The sequence below is a fragment of the Xenopus laevis genome, chromosome 5L (assembly GCF_017654675.1).
Source record: "Xenopus laevis strain J_2021 chromosome 5L, Xenopus_laevis_v10.1, whole genome shotgun sequence".
NCBI lineage: Eukaryota > Metazoa > Chordata > Amphibia > Anura > Pipidae > Xenopus > Xenopus laevis.
This window is the reverse complement of record NC_054379.1, coordinates 153,477,417-153,499,040: the sequence shown is the minus strand read 5'-3', so window position 1 is coordinate 153,499,040 and position 21,624 is coordinate 153,477,417. Positions and strand designations below refer to the sequence as shown.

Below are 21,624 nucleotides of genomic sequence, written 5' to 3'. Positions count from 1 at the left end.
ACTTTTGGAAAAACAGTAAAAAATAAATAATTGAAAGTAATTGAAAAAAGTCTTTATTTCTGGGGGACAATATAAAAACAACTGAATTGAAAAAAAGTGTTTGGAAGGTGAACAGCCCCTTTAAACCTACTTTTTTAATCCTCAGGAAAAAAAGGACATGCAATAGATAGAAGGCTTCTAGGTAACTGCCTCATGGTCTGGAAGGGGAGAAGTCCCTTCTGGGCCGTGGTGTAGTCGGTGCTGAAGACGTGTCCTCTGATGCGCCCAGGATGTAAATTCGCCATTCTGTTTGGTTGTTGACACAGGATAGCCAAGGGCAAATGTTTTACCGCCCTTTTGTGCCACCAGAGCGAAAGGAAAACCCCATTTATAAGAGATATTGCGGTCTCTCAGAGTTGCGGTTAGGGGTTTCAGCAGGCGCCTCTGGAATATCGTAGATACAGATCTTGGTACAAATGTACAGTGCTGTTTTCAAACATGATACCATCAACATCCCTTGCTTTTTATAGTATCGGGTCTTTAATTTCAAAGCGTCCCAGGCAGCAAAGCGCGTCCCTTGGGAAATTGCCCCTTTTAATCCCCACTGAATTCTCTCTACGTTTATAGGTGGGCTTCCCGGGTCATCTAGCACTTCGGAGAACAGTTTAATTACTAGGGCTTTCAATTCCTCATCTGTCACTGATTGGGGGACCCCCCGGATGCGTATATTACAACTAGGGATGCACCGAATCCAGGATTCGGTTCGGGATTCGGCCAGGATTCGGCCTTTTTCAGCAGGATTCGGATTCGGCCGAATCCTTCTGCCTGGCCGAACCGAATCCGAACCCTAATTTGCATATGCAAATTAGGGGTGGGAGGGAAATCACGTGACTTTTTGTCAGAAAACGAGGAAGTAAAAAATGTTTTCCCCTTCCCACCCCTAATTTGCATATGCAAATTAGGGTTCGGATTCGGTTCGGTATTCAGCCGAATCTTTCACAAAGGATTCGGGGGTTTGGCCGAATCCAAAATAGTGGATTCGGTGAATCCCTAATTACAACGTCGGCTACGGTTTTCTAGGTCCTCTGTGTGCCTTCTCGAGTTTAATATGGCTTGATCGTGCTTTTGTAGAGTCTTAACATTGACGAGGGTGTCTGCGCCTATATGTGTTGTGCGCTCCTCTATGTCCTCCAGTGTGTCCCACACATTTGCCAGTTCTTGTTTTAGCGTGGCCGTTTCCATATGTATGGTGTGCTTAAGATCGGATGATCCGGACTCGTGGTAGGCCCATCCGCCATGTTGTCTCCTTCCAGTGGTTCTTGCACCTCTTGTGAAGGTGGGAAGAATTGCTTTATACTGGTCGAGGCTGCAGTATCTTTTTGCCTTGTAGTGCCGGCAGGTGTGGCAGGCTTCTGCAGTTTCCCCATGTCCACTTGAGGGTCAGAAATCGCTTTTTTCAGGTCTGTGGCATGGAGCTTCAGGTTAGTGCGTCCCACCCTGTCGCCATGCAGCCACGCCCCTTATTCCAGACTTTTTCAATGATGTTGTTAATCTCCACTTGGAAAAAAAATTCACACTCCCCTTGTCAAACCTGTAACCTCTACAACAATTATTGTAAACTACTGTTTCTCTCCAAAAGGCAAATATATTAAAATTATACATTTTACTATACAGCAAAATAAAACAAGTAAAACTCTTCTGCATCTTATTCCGTTCAATAGATGGCAGATTTTTATTTTGCTAAAGTGGGAGAGGCAAACATAAAAGAAAAAGTCAATATCAATGTATAGTGTTTTGATAGCTCTTTTAATTTCATGCTGTTCAAACTATATTCCCCTCTGTGTGCATTTTACCTGCCAAGCAGTTATCACTTTAGTACCTTTTTAAAGCAAACAATAGAAAATAAAACATAAAATGAAAATACGTAAAATGCAAACCAATTATTAGTTGTCACTTGAGAATAGGAGGAGAAACCCTAGACAAAGTCTACAGTAGATATGGCAAACATAATGGTGTTTATGTAAATTGTAAATACATCACAGATTTGGAAAATTGTGGAGCTAAGGGAAGTGGATAAGGGAAGTGGAAACAGAGCATACAGTATGTGGGACTTTAGTGGGACTTTTTGATGTTTTTAGTATCCCAGTGTAAATACACACTGTACATCATATACAGTGCATTAGGGGGCCTATTTATGAAGCCTCCATTTTTAGAGGAAAATTTTTTAGAGATTTATTATGCTCCAAAGCTACTAAAAATTAGAATCTGAAAATACTCCAGCTAAAACCTGTCAAAGTAACTGGCAGATGGTCCCTTTAACAATTGGAACACATTTTTTACCTTCAGAATTCTCTATAGTTTCGGTCTGCTTGTGCTGGTTTTTGTTTCGAAAATCCAATAAATTTGAGTTGCCACAGCGACAATTCGATAAAGTCAAGTTTTCGGGGCAACTATTTCAGGCTGGACTCATTTTTTTTTCATTAGAGTGATAAAAAGTTTAGTTTTAATAAATACTCCCCCTCAGATGAAAAAGTTGTTATGAAATACAAAGCTATTGTTTCTAAGAATTTTAGGACAAATATTACTGCTCTGATTGCTGTTTTGGTGTCGAGGGACATTTTTACATTTTTGTCTTGCTCTGGATCAAATATTGGGTAGGGTTTATTTAAGTAAAAAGTTAAACATGCTGGACATGTGTCTGCCATACTAACAGACAGGGAAGAGCAAGATTATAAAATGACCCCCCCAGTGAGAAAAGTCAAGTTAATGAATTAATTGTTTCCCTCTCTAGATGTAACACAGCACAACAAATTCTGGTTCCATACAGGGAAATACACAGTATAAAGACTAGAAACCAGAGAATTAATTTGGCTCATGAAAATTAAAACTAGACCTTCATATAAAAATACTAAATAAATGGCCATTCAAAGAGTCTAACTCACAAGGAGAAATTCATTCTAAATAAGTCTGAGTCTCCCTTGAATTCATTCTGCTGGACAAAGCTTCCCAGGTCCAGCTCATGTGTAACTCGTGTATAACTTACTACAAATACTTCATCTCATGAACACAGTGTGGGATTTCAAAATTCCAGCATAACTGCGGTTGCAACGGACAAAGTGTTAGTGTGGAAATTGCAATAGCCTCCAAGGAATCCATCTTGTACCAAACTCTCTATATTGAGTAGAGTTGTTTGAACTCCAGATAAGGAAAAAATACCATGTTTCAATAGTAGTTTGAACATTCAGTTATAATATCACTACTGATCATTAACTGTCTAACACTGTTGGTCGGTTACAATATGGAAAGTGAAGCTGCTCTGCAGCCATAGTGGGAATGAAATGACCGTTGGTTGCTAATAGTTACACTGTTTGTTGTTGGTCAAGGTTAATGATATGCTTGCCATTGGCTGAGAAAACAGATCCCATTATGATGTCATAAACAGAAGAGACTCTGCCTGTTGCTCTCACCTGTTTGATCATTAGACTGCTGAGCGCTGTTGCTGCAACATCAGAACTCCAGTCTTTTCACTTTTTGAATTTTTTACTTTTTCTTGTTACTTCAGAACTTTTTTCACTTTTTATTTTTAACTTCAAAAAACAATAATGACAAAGGAAGAGAAAGATATTCGGATAGATATGAATGATGAAGAAGAAACAGACGAGATAAATGCAGAAGATCGTCCTTTCATAAGGAGATTCGGCAAGATCATGCTTGTACTTTTCATTAGCCTCCTGGCTGGCTGCTATTATATATTTGTGGTGGAGCTGTGCATATTCACTGTACAGTTATTAGAGGCAAAGATCACCTTCCTGGTGATTTTCCACCTTTTGTTCCTCCTGTGCGTGTGGTCCTATCTCCGCACTGTTATGACGCCTCCCGCTGTCCCTCCGGCGAAATTCCGCCTGTCGGAGTGTGACAAGCAGCGGTACCTGAGTGAGAGAAAGCCAGAAGTGCTGCAGGAGATCCTCGTTCGTATGGCTAAAGACTTGCCTATTTCTACTAAGGACTCAAAAGGAGCTTTTAGGTACTGTGACACATGCCAACTGCTAAAGCCAGAGAGGTGCCACCATTGCCCAGTGTGTGACATCTGTATACTGAAACTGGATCATCACTGCGTCTTTCTAAATAACTGTGTGGGATTTTCGAACTACAAGTCCTTCCTCCTGTGCGTGGTTTATGCATTGCTATTGTGCCTATTCACTAGCGCAGTGTCACTTTATGGCTCCATACTATTCTGGACTCATCAGCTGCCCAACACCCAATCCAAAGTGCCGATCATTGTGCTGTTCAGCTTGAGCACACTCTGCTGTGTAATGTTATTACTATTGTTATATATTCATTGCCATTGGGCTGTAGATAATATCACTTCTAGGGAGGGTGAAAGTGGCACATGGAATGAACGTTATGACTTGGGCTTGAGCAAGAACCTGAGACAAGTGTTTGGAGATGAAAAGAAATATTGGTTCCTCCCAGTCTTCAGCAGCTTAGGAGATGGCTATACATTCCCAATGACTGATGCCACAAAGGACATAGAAAAAAATGCTGCTGCTGTTGCCAAAGACATTACTGAGAGCCAGAACTGAAAAATCACTGGACTGACAGTGACCACAGGGAAGACTACGAGGAAGAATTAAAAAGGACTTATATAATGGGGTTTTTTTTAACTGTGATGTAAATCTAATATGAATAAATGTAATATTGCATGTAACTGAACTGCTTCTCTGCTGTGTTATTTATCTCCAATGTTAGGAAACACGCCACAGAATCCCTATTCTTTCATCCAATGAATATAGGGGGAGGGATTTCAGGCAGCCAATAAGCAAGGTCATAGTGTTTTATATGCAGTGCAGGGTTATCAAGAGAAAAGTAAAATATTGAAGCAAAGCAGTTCCTGATGGGGGGAGGTGCTTAACCAGGCGTATGTAAAAATACCCAAACTTATATATTGTTCACTCCACATCTCTGCTAGGCATGTGTACCCCCACAAGCAGCTCAGTAGTGCCCAATGAGGAGCAGGGAATCTTGCTTTTCCCTATCTAATAATATATATATATATATTTATACTTAACTTTTTGTTTAAGTAAATGTTAAAAGTTCCCTATATGTCACATTGATGGTTTTTCTCTATTAGGTTTGCTTTTGTAAGTAATTAAGTAATTGTTACTTAAACCTGACTGTTTTGCCAACCTGACTGTCCCTTCTCAACCTGTCAGAGATTCTAATGCTAATGGACTCCTGATGCACAAATATGGCAGCCCCCTCACAGAGGAACATGGGGGATCAAATAGGTCATGTAAAAGCATTGGGCAAATACCTTTATGGCAAAGTCATAAATAGCATGCAATGAAAAGTAAGATCAATGTCACTAACTCCATACAGAGTAGATCTATTTCTATAGCTCTTCTATTAGAGCCGACATTTGAATTATATGTTTTTCATCTGCTCTTTTTGGCAAAAGGTTGGTTTTAGCTCTTACAAATCTGTGAAAGTGCCTGAAAATAGAACCTTCTAAAGCATTGATAATAATACATTTAAAGAACTACCTCTTTGTGGATACACTCTGACCTCCATTGCAGAACACAATGGTATGAGACGATACAAGGCTTGTCTTAATAACAGTGTCCGGGGCGTGGCCTAACTGCCGATGTGAGAGCACGCATCTAGGAGAGCTCCGCCATAGACCCTGCTACAAACCCTGATTAAGCAGCACTAACTCGCTCAGAACGGAGCCACACGAGCACCTGTGGCACCCTTTACCCCAGAGGCAAATTATGGGGTACACCAAAGCGCAGAAAAGAGCGTCGGAGGCAGCATCTCGCCTGGAAAAGTTTGCCCGCGAAGAGTCACAAAATGGCGGTGAGGATGAGCAGGCCGCAGATCAGCCTGGAACCACTGCCGAGAGCCAGCGAGCAGAACAAGAGGGCAACCCGCCAACCGACACCTGCGACCCGCCGGTAACACCAGAACCTACGCTAGGCGACATTATGGCTGAAATCAAATCTGCAAACACCTCCTGCACCGCACTAATACAGACCAAGATGGAGGAAATACGGATCGACCTGTCGATCATCAAAGGCGACTTGCAGCGGCTGAGGGAGCGCACAACCGAAGTGGAAGCCCGAGTGAGTACGCTGGAAGATAACTGCCGTGACCTCCCAGAACAATATCGTGAGGTCAGAAAACTACTGTCTGACGGTCAGCGCAAGGCGGACGACCTAGAAAACCGCTTGAGGCGCAACAACCTCAGATTTGTGGGGTTCCCCGAACAGGCAGAAGGCAATGCACCAGAGGCCTTTATCGAAGGATGGCTAAAGGAGACCTTCGGAGCAACACACCTGTCAGCCACCTTTGCCATAGAGAGAGCCCACAGAATCCCCACACGGAGGTCCCCCCTAGGGGCCCCCCCCAGACCCCTGATAGCCCGTCTCCTGAACGCGAGAGACAGGGACAAAATTCTATCACTGGCAAGAACCCGGGGCCCTCTCCGCTACGAAGCGGCCACCGTTTCTATATTTGCAGACTACTCAATGGAGGTACAGCGACAGCGAGCAGTCTTTCAGAGCGGGAAAAACAGGTTACGGGCGGCTGGAATCAACTACGCCATGCTGTATCCGGCGCGTCTCCGTGTCCTCGCAGGCGGTAATACGCACTTCTTCACCTCGCCCCAGGAGCTCAACGCCTGGATGGATGCGAGAGGAATCCCAGCTTGAGACTCAGAGACCCATAGTCCCGCTTAAATGTGAGTATGAGCGCAAGCTCACAACCAGCCCAGCAGTTACAACCCAGGCAACAGGGTAATACCCGGGCCGCTGGGGCCCCTGTTCTCCCCTGCTGGAGTCGCGGCACCAGCGCCCCTGAAATATAATGGCTACTATTTTTTTTTTTTTCTTCAGCTGTCTGCCTGGCCGAGGGGGGGGAGGGGGGCTTGGTGACAACATACAGCAGAACAATCAGTGGCTGAGGCCACCCACCCCTGAAAGCCTACTCCTACCACAATGCTAAATCACCACAATTTACTGCCAAAACAACTCAAGGGACGTCATACAGTCACCGCAAGCTGCAACCCAGTTGAGGCATAGGGGTAAAAGGCGGTCCCTTTGCTCTCCAGAAGATATCCCCAACAGACGTTGTTTAACACAGCTCACTACGGTGGTATGCTCTACCCCACATGAGATGTCTTTTCACCACTTTTTGGTTTGGGTACAAATTCTGCCCTCAGTTGGGGATTGGGCGGAAGGGGAGGGGGGTTTTAAGGGGGTAACAGGTTTATACAAGTTTACGCAGTTAGCTCAAAAATGTTTGTTTGATATGTGCAAAAATGTATTGATATTTGTGTGGTATGCCCACAACTCTACAGGAAAATGGCAGTGGCCTTAACAAGCTGGAATGTAAGGGGCCTAAATGACCCAATTAAAAGAAGGCTAGTCCATGACTTCTTAAAATCCCATTCCACAACAATTGCCTTCTTGCAGGAGACCCACTTGGTGGGGTCTAAGACCCTGTCCCTCAAAAGGCCTTGGATTGGATGGGCCTTCCATGCCACCTTTTCCACGCACTCCTCAGGGGTCTCGATTTTGATAGGCAAAACAGTCCCCTTCAGGTTCATCAACCTTAAATCTGATCCAAAAGGGAGATATATATTTCTCCATTGCTATATCTATACAAGCGAGGTATTGCTGGTGAATGTATACATTCCTCCCCCGTTCGAACCAACAGTGCTGCGGACCATAGCCGGCTTACTAGTGCAACATCCGCATGCACTCACTATAATAGCTGGTGACTTTAATGAGGTTTTGTCCCCTAATATAGATAGGATGCACAGAAACCAGGCTATCCCCTCGCCTTCCACTACAGTTCTGAACAGGTTCATGTCATCCATGGCGTTGTTCGACCCATGGAGACAAGCCAACCCAGACTCTCGGCAATACTCTTGCTTCACTACGTCACATTATGCTCTCTCCAGAATCGACATGGTGTTTGTCAATGCCCTAGCGATCCCAATGGTGAGGCAAACCTGTTATTTGCCCAGAGGCATTTCCGACCATGCCCCCCTACAAATACGTCTGCAATTCCCCTATAGAATTGAACGACCTAGACCTACGATTAACCCAGTCTGGTTAAATATTTTAGATAACGTGGAAGCAGTAGAGGGATACTTACAGGATTATCTGGAGCTAAACCAAAGTGTAGACCTGATTCTCCCATTTTGGGATTCCCTAAAATCCTATCTTAGAAACTCTATATCAGCTGAAATTTCAGCATACAAAGCCCAATCCCGACAAGCAGAAAGGGCCCTAGAAAAACAAGTCTCCCAACTAGATACCCAGGCCGCTGAAAACCCATCCCCTGAGGCCCTTAAGCGGCTAAGAGAAGCCCAAGAGCAATACTCGCAGTACCTAGCCCAAAAAGCCCAGCGTAAACACTTCTTCTCAAAGATCAATGTTTACGAACATGGGGAAAAACCGGGCAGGCTACTTGCCCACCTAGCAAAAGCACACACATCCCCCCCACCCATACCAGCTCTGAGGGATCACGAAGGTATCCTTCAGTCAGACCCAGACAAAATAAAAGAAATATTGGTATGCTTCTATAAAGACCTATATGCCTCCAAACTGCAAGCCTCAGACGATGAGATAAAAACATTCCTAACCCCCTTGGGGCTCCCTAAATTGCCACGGGAGCTCAGTGACTTCCTAGAGGAAGAAATCTCCAGCAGTGAAATACAAGAGGCAATTGACTCCTTTCCCCTGGGCAAGGCCGCTGGCTCAGATGGTATACCAATCGAGCTATATAAGAGGCATGGCAGAACCCTAACCCCCCTACTTCTGCAACTTTATCGTGAAGCACTCCAACAGGGGCATTTCCCCGAATCCCTGTACGAGGCAGCTATAATTCTCTTACCCAAGCCGGGCAAAGACCCGCAAAAATGCGAATCATTCAGGCCCATATCACTGCTAACAGCCGACGTAAAAATATACGCTAAAGTCCTGGCTAAGAGATTAGGCAAAGTGATCACCGAAATAATCCACCCGGACCAAATAGGATTCATCCCAGGAAAAACCCCGGCCCTAAACACCAGAAGACTATATCTCACTCTCGAGGAGGCACTCAACAGCACAGGCCACAGAGCTATAGCTGCGTTAGATATCGCCAAGGCATTTGACACAGTCGAATGGCCATACCTGTGGCGTGTGCTGGAGAGCTTCGGTCTGGGCCCTAAATTTATTGCAAGAGTTAAACTCCTATATAAGTCCCCTCAAGCCACGCTCCGTATTAACTCTATTTCAACCCCCAGTTTCTCCCTGACCAGGGGCACGCGGCAGGGTTGTCCCTTGTCCCCCCTGCTGTTTGCCATAGCCATCGAACCTTTTGCCCAGGCAGTCAGGCTCCACCCTCAAATCAGGGGCTTAGGTGGCAGTGGGCCAGACAATAAAATCCAGCTATACGCTGACGACACCCTGGTATACCTGGGGGACACGGGCCCCTCTGTCGAGGCCCTGATGACACTTACGCACGACTTTGGGGAAATATCGGGGTTAATTACCAGCAGCACCAAGTCAACGCTTTTCCTGGTAGACAAGCAAGGCAGAGCAGGGCCTCCAACCACCTGCCCCCTCCATATTGCCTCTGAGTTCACGTACCTAGGAGTTAAAATTGCACTCCCCCTCGATCAGTTCAAGGCACTCAACGTGAACCCATTGATAGGATGGGTGCAAGACAAATGTAAATCTTGGAGCTCGCTTCCACTGGGCCCTGCAGGTAAAATCCACCTGACAAAAATGTTCATACTACCTAAGCTCCTGTACACCCTATGGCACTCCCCAGTATACATCCCTAAGGCAACTTTTTTGAAAATCAATACGTTGTTGAACAAATTCATATGGGGCAAGTCGAGAGCTAGGCTTCGCCTCACAAACCTGATGAGAGCGAGAGACCAGGGAGGTATGGCTTTTCCCGACCTCCACCTATACTATCTAGCTGCTCAACTTACCCATATCTCACCCATGTTGCATCAGAAAATCTCTCCACCTCTCTACAACATGTGGACCCAGGCCACAAAATGTCTAGAACACCCCTGGCGAGCCCTCCTGGTGAAAAAACCCAGAGGCCCAGTCTCCTGATTATCTAAACTGCAGGGGAAAATCCTGCATCTAGCCCATGCAACAATCCGATATACGAACCTCTTGCCACAGACTCCCATATGGGGCAACGGGGTATTTCCAGGCTTAGTCCCCTTTAACCCACCCCAGGTATGGTTAGATCTAGGCCTCACCACTCTTGAAGATGTGTGGTCCGAAGGTAACGTCAGGACCTTCCATGAACTCCAGAGCGAGAGAAACCTCCCCCAAGCACAATGGCTAATGCACCACAGACTGAGCTCTATCTTAAAATCCCAATCCTCCAAGCAACATATTCAGTTAGCAAACTCACCAATAATGGACATACTAGCAGATCACAACCAAAGGGGTAAGGTTTCTAAAATTTATAAAAGGATGCAGGAAAAAACACACAATGATAGGACCTTCCCAACTAGAGAGACTTGGGAAACAGACCTAGGGGTCATCACTGATGAACAATGGAAATGGCTTTTGACCACGCCACTTCTGGTCTCCATGTCTCCTCGCCACCACCTACAACAGCTCTACCTAATACACAGGTCATACTTTACTGTACAGAGACTATACGGAATGAAGGTACTTACATCCCCAATATGTCCAAGGTGCGGGACAGAAATAGCCACCCTGTTGCATACACTATGGGAATGTGCGAGCATTAGACAGTATTGGGGAGATGTATGTGACTGGCTAACGAGGGCTGCCCCCGGGTGGAGTGATTGTTTGGCCAGGTCATGCCTACTGACTCTGGACCTAAACACTAACCTGGAATTCCCCAAGAAAGTTTTCATAACCAAAGCCCTATTCCAAGCTAGGAGAATCCTCAACCTACACTGGAAAGACATTTCCCCCCCTACTATACAGGAGTGGCACAGAGCAATGTCAGACCTTGCCACAGTGGAGTATGCAATAGGGTCCAAGCAAGGTCACCTCGGCAAGTTCATTAATATCTGGCAATGGTGGACTGAAAATCCAAACTAAATGGAGAATGCTCTTCTTGGTGTTAGTAAGGTCTAGGCCACAGATAGGGTTGGGTGGGGCAACATAGAGCCCTCTGGAACTACAGGTCCCTTGTTGTCAACCAAACACTATTAGTCCCCAGAACTGTTGTTTATGCACCTACCTATAAATCTGTACTGTATTATGGTACCCTCCATGCATGTGAACCTGATCCTGTACTGCTAAGCATTACTCTATATACATATGACTTTGAATTGTAAAATACTATCAACCATGCATATATCTGTTGTACACCTGGTAAACAAAATAAAACAAATTTTTTTTGAGCAAAAAAAATAACAGTGTCCGATAAATGGCTCCGGCCTGCTTGCTATAATTATGAATTCCCAAACATAAGAAAACAAAATTCAAATAATTTATATAGTGTAATTAAAGTTCATTTTGTTTGTGATAAAATAGGATTTTGATCATTTTTTTGGGGTGACAGGTCCCCTTTAAGAAAAAACTCAAACATCTAATATTTGATTGAATAGGAAGGATCCGAAAATTCTACTAAACTCAAATCAGGTTTTTTCTCCAAAAAAAATCAGAATGTCAGGAAGGCTATTAACATCTTCAAATGGTTCACTGCACCTCTGCCATTGACTTCTACATGAACTTGGGAGGTTTTAGGTGGCAAATAGTCAAATTCACGTTGTTCCCAGGGTCCAGGTATGATAAATCTCGAATTTGAGTTTGGATTAATCCCAACTCGGATTTGTGAGTTTTGACCAAAAATCCAACTCGAAAATTCGACCCTTAATAAATCTGCCCCTAAATGTCCAGTTGCCTTTGACTTAATTCTACTAGATACTGTATATATATCATGAACTGGATAAATGAGAATCTTTAGAGATATATGAAAATAAATCCTTTTTTTTAAAGAGAGTACATTTACCCTTAAACTGTTCTGTCTGACAACCAATATATTATCTTGAAAAATAGTCACAAGTAGTTTTGGCATGTACATTCTAGTTTACCTTTAATCAATAAGCCTTGGAGTGCTCCCTCATTCCATTTGGCATCAACAGATACAATGGTTGCATGGTTGGTAATAATCACAACAGGTTTCAGAATAAAGGTGAAATGCTGGCAGTTACAAGTAATGTGCGGTTCCACGTAACGGCTTGTACAGTTTATATGAATTTATTGGGCATGACAGCTTTTCTGCCTCTTACTTTGAAATTTTTTTTTTTTAAAACGTAGCCAAAAAACAGTTATTGTATTTAGAAACATTGTTCGCCTTCCAGACCTCAAATATGCCAAGTGCTATCCAAATCAGCCTGGGGTTGGCACTTTTCCAACATGAAGGATTTGGCCAAAACAGGTCAACAACATAGTTTAATTATTGTCAGTGTGAATGAAATCACTGGACAGTTTAATAATAATCATTTATTTGGACAAATACAATCCTGTATTATTTGGGGATAACATGGCGGGCATGTTATTAATATAATCTCTGAAAAGTGCTGCGGAATATGTCGGCGCAATATAATGAATCACAATAAGTCTGAAGCAGGGCATCATCTCAATCTATAACAAAACTATTGTGGGTTTTGCAGAATGTCTGGTACAGAGAGCAACAACCAGCCATTAGCAGACACCACCAATACTTCTAATATGACAGCAGAAGTCCTAAGTAGAAATTCTCTTTGCAGGTGAATAAGAGTATATGGTCTTTTAATTCCTCTGTGGTCTCTCCAATTCTTCTGATCTTCAAGAGAATTTCAGAAGAGAGGGAAAAAGTTGTAATGGCCCTTAACTGACCTTGAAGTCCTGAATATTTGGGCATAGAAGCCCAAAAAAAATTGTTCCAAGGAAGTCATCAAGTTTGTTGTAAGCTTGCAAAGGAACAGCTTTTTCTCCTTTCAGAAGGTGACAGAGAAGGGCAGATCGTTGAACCAGGAGTCAACCATTTTGTTAAGTGTTTCGGCAAGTACAGCAAGGAGGGGTTATAGTTTTTAGGCATTGTCCATTAAAATATTTCCACCTCGGAAGTGAACAGGGTCTGGTCTTCACACTCTATGTTTCCAAAACTCTACATTTATCTTGTACAATGGATATCCATCCTTTCCTGGCTTCTGGCTTTGCTTCTCAATTTTTGGTGCTGTGGTTGAATAAATCTTTTAGTTTGCATATCTTGAGTTTCTCTATCCTTTAGAAACGCTGGTGGTGCCGGTTGTTTTGTTCAAAACTCAGGAAACCAGAACCATACTTCTATAATTTTTTCTAAGAAACAGACACAACTTACCCTTCAATAATATTTCAGTTCACTTGCCCAATTAGCTTGTCTGCAAGGAATGGCCCCCATGTATTAGTTAAACTGTGGGTGTTTCTTTGTCCTTATTGGCCCTCAAGTACACAATATAGTAATGTATGCTGTTTTCTATGTGTTTAGGAAAATACAATTAATATAAATATACGTGTGATTTAATATAATATACGTATGATTAGAATTTAAAGTACCCTGAATTCTTCAGGTTGGGAAAACCCTGTACTGGTAAAGCAGGGCAAGCAAGAAAAACAGTTTTCAGATATAAGGAAAATGAAATTCCCAATGTCCTACCATGCTAGAAACCTATGGCATTTCCCATCAATACCAAATAATAAAGGTATACTTCAAAACACTCAGATTCAAGGCTATGAAATAAAACTGGCATATCCACATTGAAGGAGGAACGCAATGAAGGCATAACACCATGGAATGCATGAGCCATCCATGCTGAAGCTGCCCCATGTTCCATAGCTTAGTTTCCAGTTAGTGAAAGCCAAGAACTATATTTTAAGCACTAAATACTCATCAGTCATTTGCATAGAATTATCTCAAGTACAGTTAATGTTGGCTCATGCCCCAGAAGACATGCCAAAAGTAGCAGAAACTTATCACATTCCAAACATTGTCTTCTGACCTACAAAAGCATTCCTAGGCTGGAGCCACAAAGCAGTAAATATCATTGGCTTGTAGGCCACACACCAAGAGGCTGGTCAAAAGCCAGAGGCCTTGCACTGCAAGGCTTGCGAAATCAGAGGTCATGCACATGCCAGTTAGAGAAGGCCATATGCCATGCATCGGGAGGCTGAAGAAAGCCAGAAGCCCTGCTTTGCGAAGCTTCCAAAAATTGAAGACCATGCACTTTGAGACTGGAAATTGGCATATGCCATGCACTTGAAAAAAGGCTTGCAAAAGCCAGAGGTCATACACTGCCAGTCTGCAGAAAGCCAGAGGCTATGCATTACAAGGTTGGGAAAACCAGAGAACATGCATCTTGAGGCTGGAAATTCCAGAGTCCATGCACCACAAGGCATGTGACAGCCAGAGGTCATGCACTGCACGGCTGAAGAAAGCCCGAGGCAAAGAACTGCAAAGGCCATGCACAGCAAGTCTGGCTAAAGCTAAAGGCAATGCACTGAAAAGCTGGAGAAAGCCAGAAGCTATGTCCAGCAACAATGGAGAAGGACACAGACCATACATCACATGGCTAACGAAAGCCAGATGCCATGCACAGCAAAGCTGAAGAGAGCCAGAGCTTAATGTACAGATTCAGTACATTCATACAAGAACCATTTTCTCAGACATTGCCAGACAGAAATCCAAGCATAGGCTGTGGCACTGCATGAACATATAGGCAAGACCAACAAATTTATCGTTAATCTCGCCTGAAACCATGACTGTGGATAGAAACCAAGAAAGACTTGATTCCCATCTAAACAAATAGACACAGGCAGGCTTACCTGCAGCCCTGAAGAAACCTAAATAAATGCCAAACCTTTATTGGTCTGTTGAGGTCATTCCATAACTTGACAAATTTTGTAAAATGTACATAGTATTTAGGGGGTGTGGCCACAAAATGAGCATGATAAAAAAACAATTGCAGCACTACACGTGCCAGAACATTTTGTCCCGGATTTTCAAATGTTGGGAGGTATGCATACCCCTATAAGCTTATTGTTTATACACATGACTGGAGCTCATACACCATGGCCATCCACAGGGGGGCATTTGCCCCTTTCTGGACTTGTACTTAGTATATTCTCTTATAAAGGCTTTCATCTTGTTGTCAGCACTCCTTCAAATAATGGACCATCCCAATGCCTGTTCTACTGCTCAGAGCAGCAGTCCAGTTTAGCTCCACCCTTTCCCTCTGTGAGAAGTTTCCTGCTCCTCAACTGAGTGAGGAATGAGAGAATCACAGTAGAGAATCTCCTCCTGATGAAGCATCTTCTCTCCCAAGGCAGATGAGTGTGAATTTGTTGTGTTAATCTTAGAGTGTCAATGCCAGTGTATGCGTGTCTTTGTGTGTATCTATGCCTATGTGTAAATTAACTGTTAGGGGCAGATTTATCAAGGGTCGAATTTCGAGGGTTAAAAAAACCTTCAAATTCGACCCTCAAAGAAAAGTGCTCTGTAAGGTCCCCATAGGCTAACATTGCACTTCAGTAGGTTTAAAGTGGCGAAGTATGAAGTCGAAGTTTTTTTATAAAGAGACAGTACTTTGATTATCGAATGGTCGAATAGTCAAACGTTTTTTACTTCGAATCTCTCGAATCATTCGATTCGATCTAATTTGACCAATTCGATGGTGGAAGTACCCAAAAAAATACTTCGAAATTCGAATATTTTTGCATTCAAATTATTCACTCGAGTTTAGTAAATCTACCCCTTAGTGTTAACATGTGTAAGGGGAACTGTGTATAAGATCTGGCAATCCCTGTTTGTTACCCCCCACACTCATCTCTCTGTCTCTAATAACTCTCTGCCTCACTCTATATATTTGTATAGATAGAAATATTTATAATATTATAATATATATTTTTGCACCTCGTCCCCCTCGTCTGCTCCTGTCCTTTGTGTAATATTTTGTGTAATATTTATTTTCCTTGGCCCATTGGCAGATAGTTTCATGAAAAATAATGTTGAGCCATTTATGGCACAGTGTAGCATCACATTGTAACTGTGTGCATAATCATTTACGTAAATAGATAAACAAAAATGTTGGAGCAAGGCACTCTGACAGTTAGTCACTGGGACAGTTAGTCTTAAAGGGATCCTGTCATCAGAAAAAAAAAAAAAAATTCCAAAATGCATCAGTTAATAGTGCTGCTCCAGCAGAATTCTGCACTGAAATCCATTTCTCAAAAGAACAAACAGATTTTTTTGTATTCAATTTTGAAATCTGACATGGGGCTAGACATATTGTCAATTTCCCAGCAGCCCCAAGTCATGTGACTTGTGCTCTGATAAACTTCAGTCACTCTTTACTGCTGTACTGCAAGTTGGAGTGATATCACCCCTCCCCCCCCCAGCAGCCTAACAACAGAACAATGGGAAGGTAACCAGATAACACAAGATAACAGCTGCCTGGTAGATCTAAGAACAACACTCAATAGTAAAAACCCATGTCCCACTTTGTTCTATTCAGTTACATTGAAAGAAAAAAAAAAAAACAGCCTGCCAGAAAGCAGTTCCCTCCTAAAGTGCAGGCACAAGTCACATGACCAGGGGCAGCTGGGAAATGACAAAATGTATAGATAGCCCCATGTCAGATTTCAAAATTGAATATAAAAAAATCTGTTTGCTCTTTTGAGAAATGGATTTCAGTGCAGAATTCTGCTGGAGTAGCAGACAAGGGGGCTCATTTATCAACACTGGGCATAATTGCCCATGGGCTGTTACCTAAAGCAACAAATCAGATTGCTGCATTCATTGTTCTTCTTGCAGCTGGCTTTAAAAAGCTGATCACTGATTGGTTGCTATGGGTAACAGCCCATGGGCAAATTTGCCCAGTGTTGATAAATGAGCCCCAAGGAGTTTGTGTCACTCATATAATGGCAATGCTATACATGTGCAACACTTACTACTTTATATATTTACAGAAAAGCTGCTCTTAGGTTTGTGTGGAAACCAAAATATGGGTACAAGTAATTTGTGTAATGTGTTTTATTCCTTGCCCCTAGGGTTGCCACCTGGCAGGTATTTTACCGGCATGGCTGGTAAAAACGATAGCTGATCCCATTGTTATTAATAGATATAAATATATAAGAAGGCCGGTATTTTTTTTTTAGAAAAGGTGGTAACCCTACCCCCCCCCGGAAATTCTTCTGCGGACGCCAATGTCATGCACCTGGTGCTTTGCCCTCACTAAACATGGCCATCTCTCCTTTATTGCGTTTACAGTACAGCCCACACTAACACATAACTCCCACACCAAACATGGCTCTAGAGTCTTTCCCCTGCTCATAACAAACAGGACTCGTTCCTTCTTCAAAGCACTGACCTCTCCAACAGCGTCCTGTCTACCCTTATCAAAGATGGCTGCCTCCTAGACCGCCCACCCCCCTCCACTGCGCTTCCAAACAGAGCGCTGCCCACACCAAACATGGCGACTTCTTCATCCGCCCTGATGGTTGCAGCGGCTGTAGCTTTAGGCGGAGGGCTTATCCTAGTAGTTCGTCGGCTCTTGAGTAACAGCGTCAGAGCCGGAGGGTCCGGCCTAATGCGTGGGAAGACGGTGATCATCACGGGGGCTAATTGCGGGATCGGCAAGGCCACGGCGGCAGAGTTGGTGAAGCAGGAGGCCCGTGTGATTTTGGCCTGTAGGGACCAGGGCCGGGCTGAAGAGGCGGCTGCTGAGCTACGGAGGGAGGCCGGGGACAGAGGGGAGATAGTCATCAAACAGCTGGATCTGAGCTCTCTGCAGTCTGTCCGGCGATTCTGTCAGGAGGTGCTCAAGGTATAAGGGATCTGTGTGGAACAGCAAGTTACATATTCCCCTCTACTGAACTACATTTCCCATAATTCACCCCTGCAGGCTCAGTGGTTGTCCTGTTTGACATTGCGGCTTCAGTAGTGGCCCAGTGTCACTGGATCATGTTTCGCTGGGATATTCAGTAGTGGCTTATGATATGAAGTAAAAGGTCACTCTGTAGTTAAGTAATGAATGATTGCTACACATTCCACACATACTGAAGGACACTCAGACTAGCAGATCTGTGGCTTATTGGGCCACCATGGGGTTGGTCTGACATGGCCAGCACTTTACCTGCCCTTGGTGGTGACTGCACCCACTAATACCCCTCACTAATACCCGAAAAGTAGTTTATTATAGGAAGAAGAATATACCCCGCATAAGCTAATTACTATATCGTTGGTCACAAAATTAAATATCACTTTCCTCTTACCTACTAAACTTTTCTAATGGTGCGATTGGTGATGTTTAATGAAAAACCCACCTGGGTAATCATATAGTTTACACTACCGGTAGGTCACAATGAAATACCCAGATTTAATGTTCAATGCGTGATTTAAAACAGTTTCTAATTAATTCATTTATCAGTTGACTACCAACATTAATTACCTTATATGAACAATTAACTACAGTGTAATGTTAGACCGGAGGTTTAGAAGATCTTCTTCGCTTCTTACATATATAATAAGTACATTTCCAGCTGTTAAACTAAAGTGCAGTGCATTTATACTAATTAAATCAATTCCCAATTAATAAAAGGGGGGGACTTAATTAATACCCTATTCCCCAATTTAGAAATTAATTAAAGTGCAGTGCCATAAATACAATTAGAATCCCATTCCAAAGTTGATTAGTAGTAGGTTGAATTAATTATTAAAATTAAGATAAGTAGAGATAAGTAGAATATGAAGTGCGCAAAGGGTTATAGAAATGCCAACCCTCTAGGACCAAATACGAAACGACGCGGGTTTCGCATAAGTGCTTTGTCAAGTCGTTCATTGCTTTTAACCTTGATATTTAATTAGCGTTTTTTTTTAAAAAAAAAAGTATCTGTTCGTATTTGGTCCTAGAGGGTTGGCGTTTCTATAACCTTAGATCTAATTTTGAGACCAACGGTATAGTAATTGGCTTATGCGCGATACTTTCTTCTTTCTATAAGAAACTACTTTTCCGGTCTAACATTATTTAAGCACAAGCACTTTATTTCATGAACTGTAGTTAATTGGTTTTCATTCTGGTTGGCTCTAAATCTGACCATTCCATTATGTGCTGCCAACTTGTCCCCTACAGTCCAAGTCACTGGGGGTTATTTATAAACACTGGGCAAATTTGCACCTGGGCAGTAACCCATGGCAACCAATCAGATGATAGCTTTCGGTGTTCAACCTGCAGCTGGCTGAAAAAAGCTAATCACTAATTGGTTGCTATGGGTTACTGCCCAGGGACAAATTTGCCCAGTGTTTATAAATGAGCCCCACTGTCTTATTGGCCTTTGTATGGAGTCTGCCTGACCTATATCTGCATGGAAATTGGATATATTATGGGCAGGTTAGAAAATCCTTCTGGGCGAGGACTGAATTGGCCTGTACGGATAAACCCAATTTACCCAGCACATAACATGGTTAAAAATATGCACTTAGGTACTGTCAGACTAGGGATTTGTTATGCGCGTTTAAATCACCGCTTGGAAAAACATAGGCAGCACTTCATTTTCCACAGTTTTCTTGCGAGGCAATAGGTTTTACTTATGATCTCTATGTTATCCAATGGAAAGTCTTTTTCATGGGATTTGTCGCCCTGTTTTATTACAGATTTAAACATGACCGACAAATCTCTTTGTGTGCCAGTACCATTAGAGTGTCTTTGCAAAATGAATGCATCATTATGTGTATGTCTATCTTAAAGGAGAAGGAAAGGTCCAATCCATGGGGGTGCCAAATGTTAGGACACCTCCCCCCAAGGATTGTAATGATTTACCTATACCAAGGCCATTGCCCTTGTTAGCAGAAAACTGTACCAGCCCAGGGTACTTGCGAGCAAGCCAGCCTCTTCCTCCCTTCTTCGTTTTTCAAGATCCATCGGCCAACGCATGCGCAGTAGAGAGAAAAGGCTGGCTTTGCTTTGTTTGTCTGGCTTTTAACTCTACTGCATGCACACCACTGTGCAAAAGAAGATGGGAAGAGGTTTGCTTGCTCAATAGTACCACCATCCCAGGATATCAGACAAGCCATTACCATCCTTATGGGGTGCCCTAATTTTTGGCACCCCACGTGGATCGATCATTTCCTTCTGCTTTAGGGCATTTGCAAGAGTTAAAAACAAGCAACGTTCTGATGATTGAGTTACTTAAGACGACCATACACTGGCTAATCAGGTATGTATTTAAAATGATTGGGCTGAACAAATGGAGAGGGTATTTGAAACTATACAAGCTCTTCCCAGCCAAAATAAATCAGCTGGGTAAGTGGTCAGCAAAAAACAAAACCTTCCACTACTGCTCTGGCTGAAATGTAAAGCTTTTGCAGAAGCCAATCGGACTGTATGTCAGCAAATACAGCACTCAGTCCTACCGGCTTGTGTAACTATTATTCTATCAGTGTTAGTTAAAGGCATGCTAAAATGAAGGTCTATTCACCTGGCAAAAAACACCCATGGAGAACATAGATTTCAGTTGGAATTGGTGGAATCCCCATAAATGCACTGTAGTGATGTTTGGGTCGGGCTTTTTCCGACCCACACCCGCCCAAGCCCGACTTCCGGGTTTCTTATATAGACCCACGCGGCCCCATCCAGCCGATGACGTCACAAAAGGGACGGGGCGAGTGGCGCGCGTCTATAAAAGCTCAAGTCGGAAGCCGGCATTTGGAAGGGCCAGAAAGGAGCTTGCGAGGTCGGCCCGCACCTGCCCGACCCATGGGTCCCGCGGGTTTCGGGCCGGCCCTCACATAACTAGTGCACAGATAATCGTATTGGGTTGGTATGTGTATGTTCAGCTTTACATGTTCCCTGACGTGCTTTGGTTTATGTTTGGATTGTCTTTTGAAAATCCCTTCATTAACGGGCAAATTTATTAAGGGTCGAATTAAAAATTCAAATTTTTGTTATGGTCAAAACTCTCAAATTTGAATTGTGAATAATCCAAACTCGATTTGAATTTCGAGATTTATCAAGCCCCCGCCCTTTAAAAATACAAATTCCACTATTCACCACCTGCCGAGTTCATGTATAAGCCAATGGGAGAGATCCAGGGACCAATTTGAACATGTTACTAGCCTTCCTGACATTTGAGTTTTCTTCAGAGAAAAAACTCGATTTGAGTTTATCAGAATTCGATTAGAGTTTTGGCTCGGTGTTATTCGTTTATTCATATTATATAAACCCCCAATCGAATTTCGAGTATATTCAAATTTATTATAAAAAATTCACATGAATTTGAAATTCGGCCTTTGATAAATGTTCCTCCCCATGTTTTCTGATCACTGATCTGTCCCAATTTCTCCTGATAAAGGAAGAGCCTCGCTTGGACGTTCTCATCAACAACGCGGGGATCTTTCAGTGCCCGTACACAAAGACAGAAGATGGATTTGAGATGCAGTTTGGGGTTAATCACCTGGGCCACTTTCTTCTCACTCACCACCTCCTTGGTCTCTTGAAAAGCTCTGCTCCGAGCAGGATAGTAGTTGTCTCTTCCAAGCTTTACAAATACGGCGAGATCAACTTCGATGACCTGAACAGCGAGAAGAGTTACAGTAAAAGCTTTGGCTACAGCCGCAGTAAACTCGCTA

At 43.1% G+C, this 21,624-nt stretch overlaps 2 protein-coding genes across 2 annotated transcripts in view; both read left to right on the top strand.

Moving 5' to 3' along the window:
- The first annotated feature begins 938 nt into the window (after positions 1 to 938).
- On the top strand, positions 939 to 4,737 carry LOC121393845 (palmitoyltransferase ZDHHC2-like). Its single transcript, XM_041563571.1, has one exon. The coding sequence runs from the start codon at positions 3,582 to 3,584 to the stop codon at positions 4,560 to 4,562; it is 981 nt and encodes a 326-aa protein (XP_041419505.1). The 5' UTR covers positions 939 to 3,581; the 3' UTR covers positions 4,563 to 4,737.
- A 12,493-nt stretch (positions 4,738 to 17,230) lies between these two features.
- The window catches only part of rdh14.L (retinol dehydrogenase 14 L homeolog), a 4,946-nt gene continuing 552 nt past the window's right edge, over positions 17,231 to 21,624 (top strand). The window contains exons 1-2 of the mRNA XM_018264035.2: positions 17,231 to 17,824; positions 21,348 to 21,624. The exon at positions 21,348 to 21,624 is cut by the window's right edge and continues 552 nt beyond it. Coding sequence (XP_018119524.1) covers positions 17,471 to 17,824; positions 21,348 to 21,624 — 631 coding nt within the window. The 5' untranslated portion in view covers positions 17,231 to 17,470. The remainder of the gene's footprint in view (positions 17,825 to 21,347) is intronic.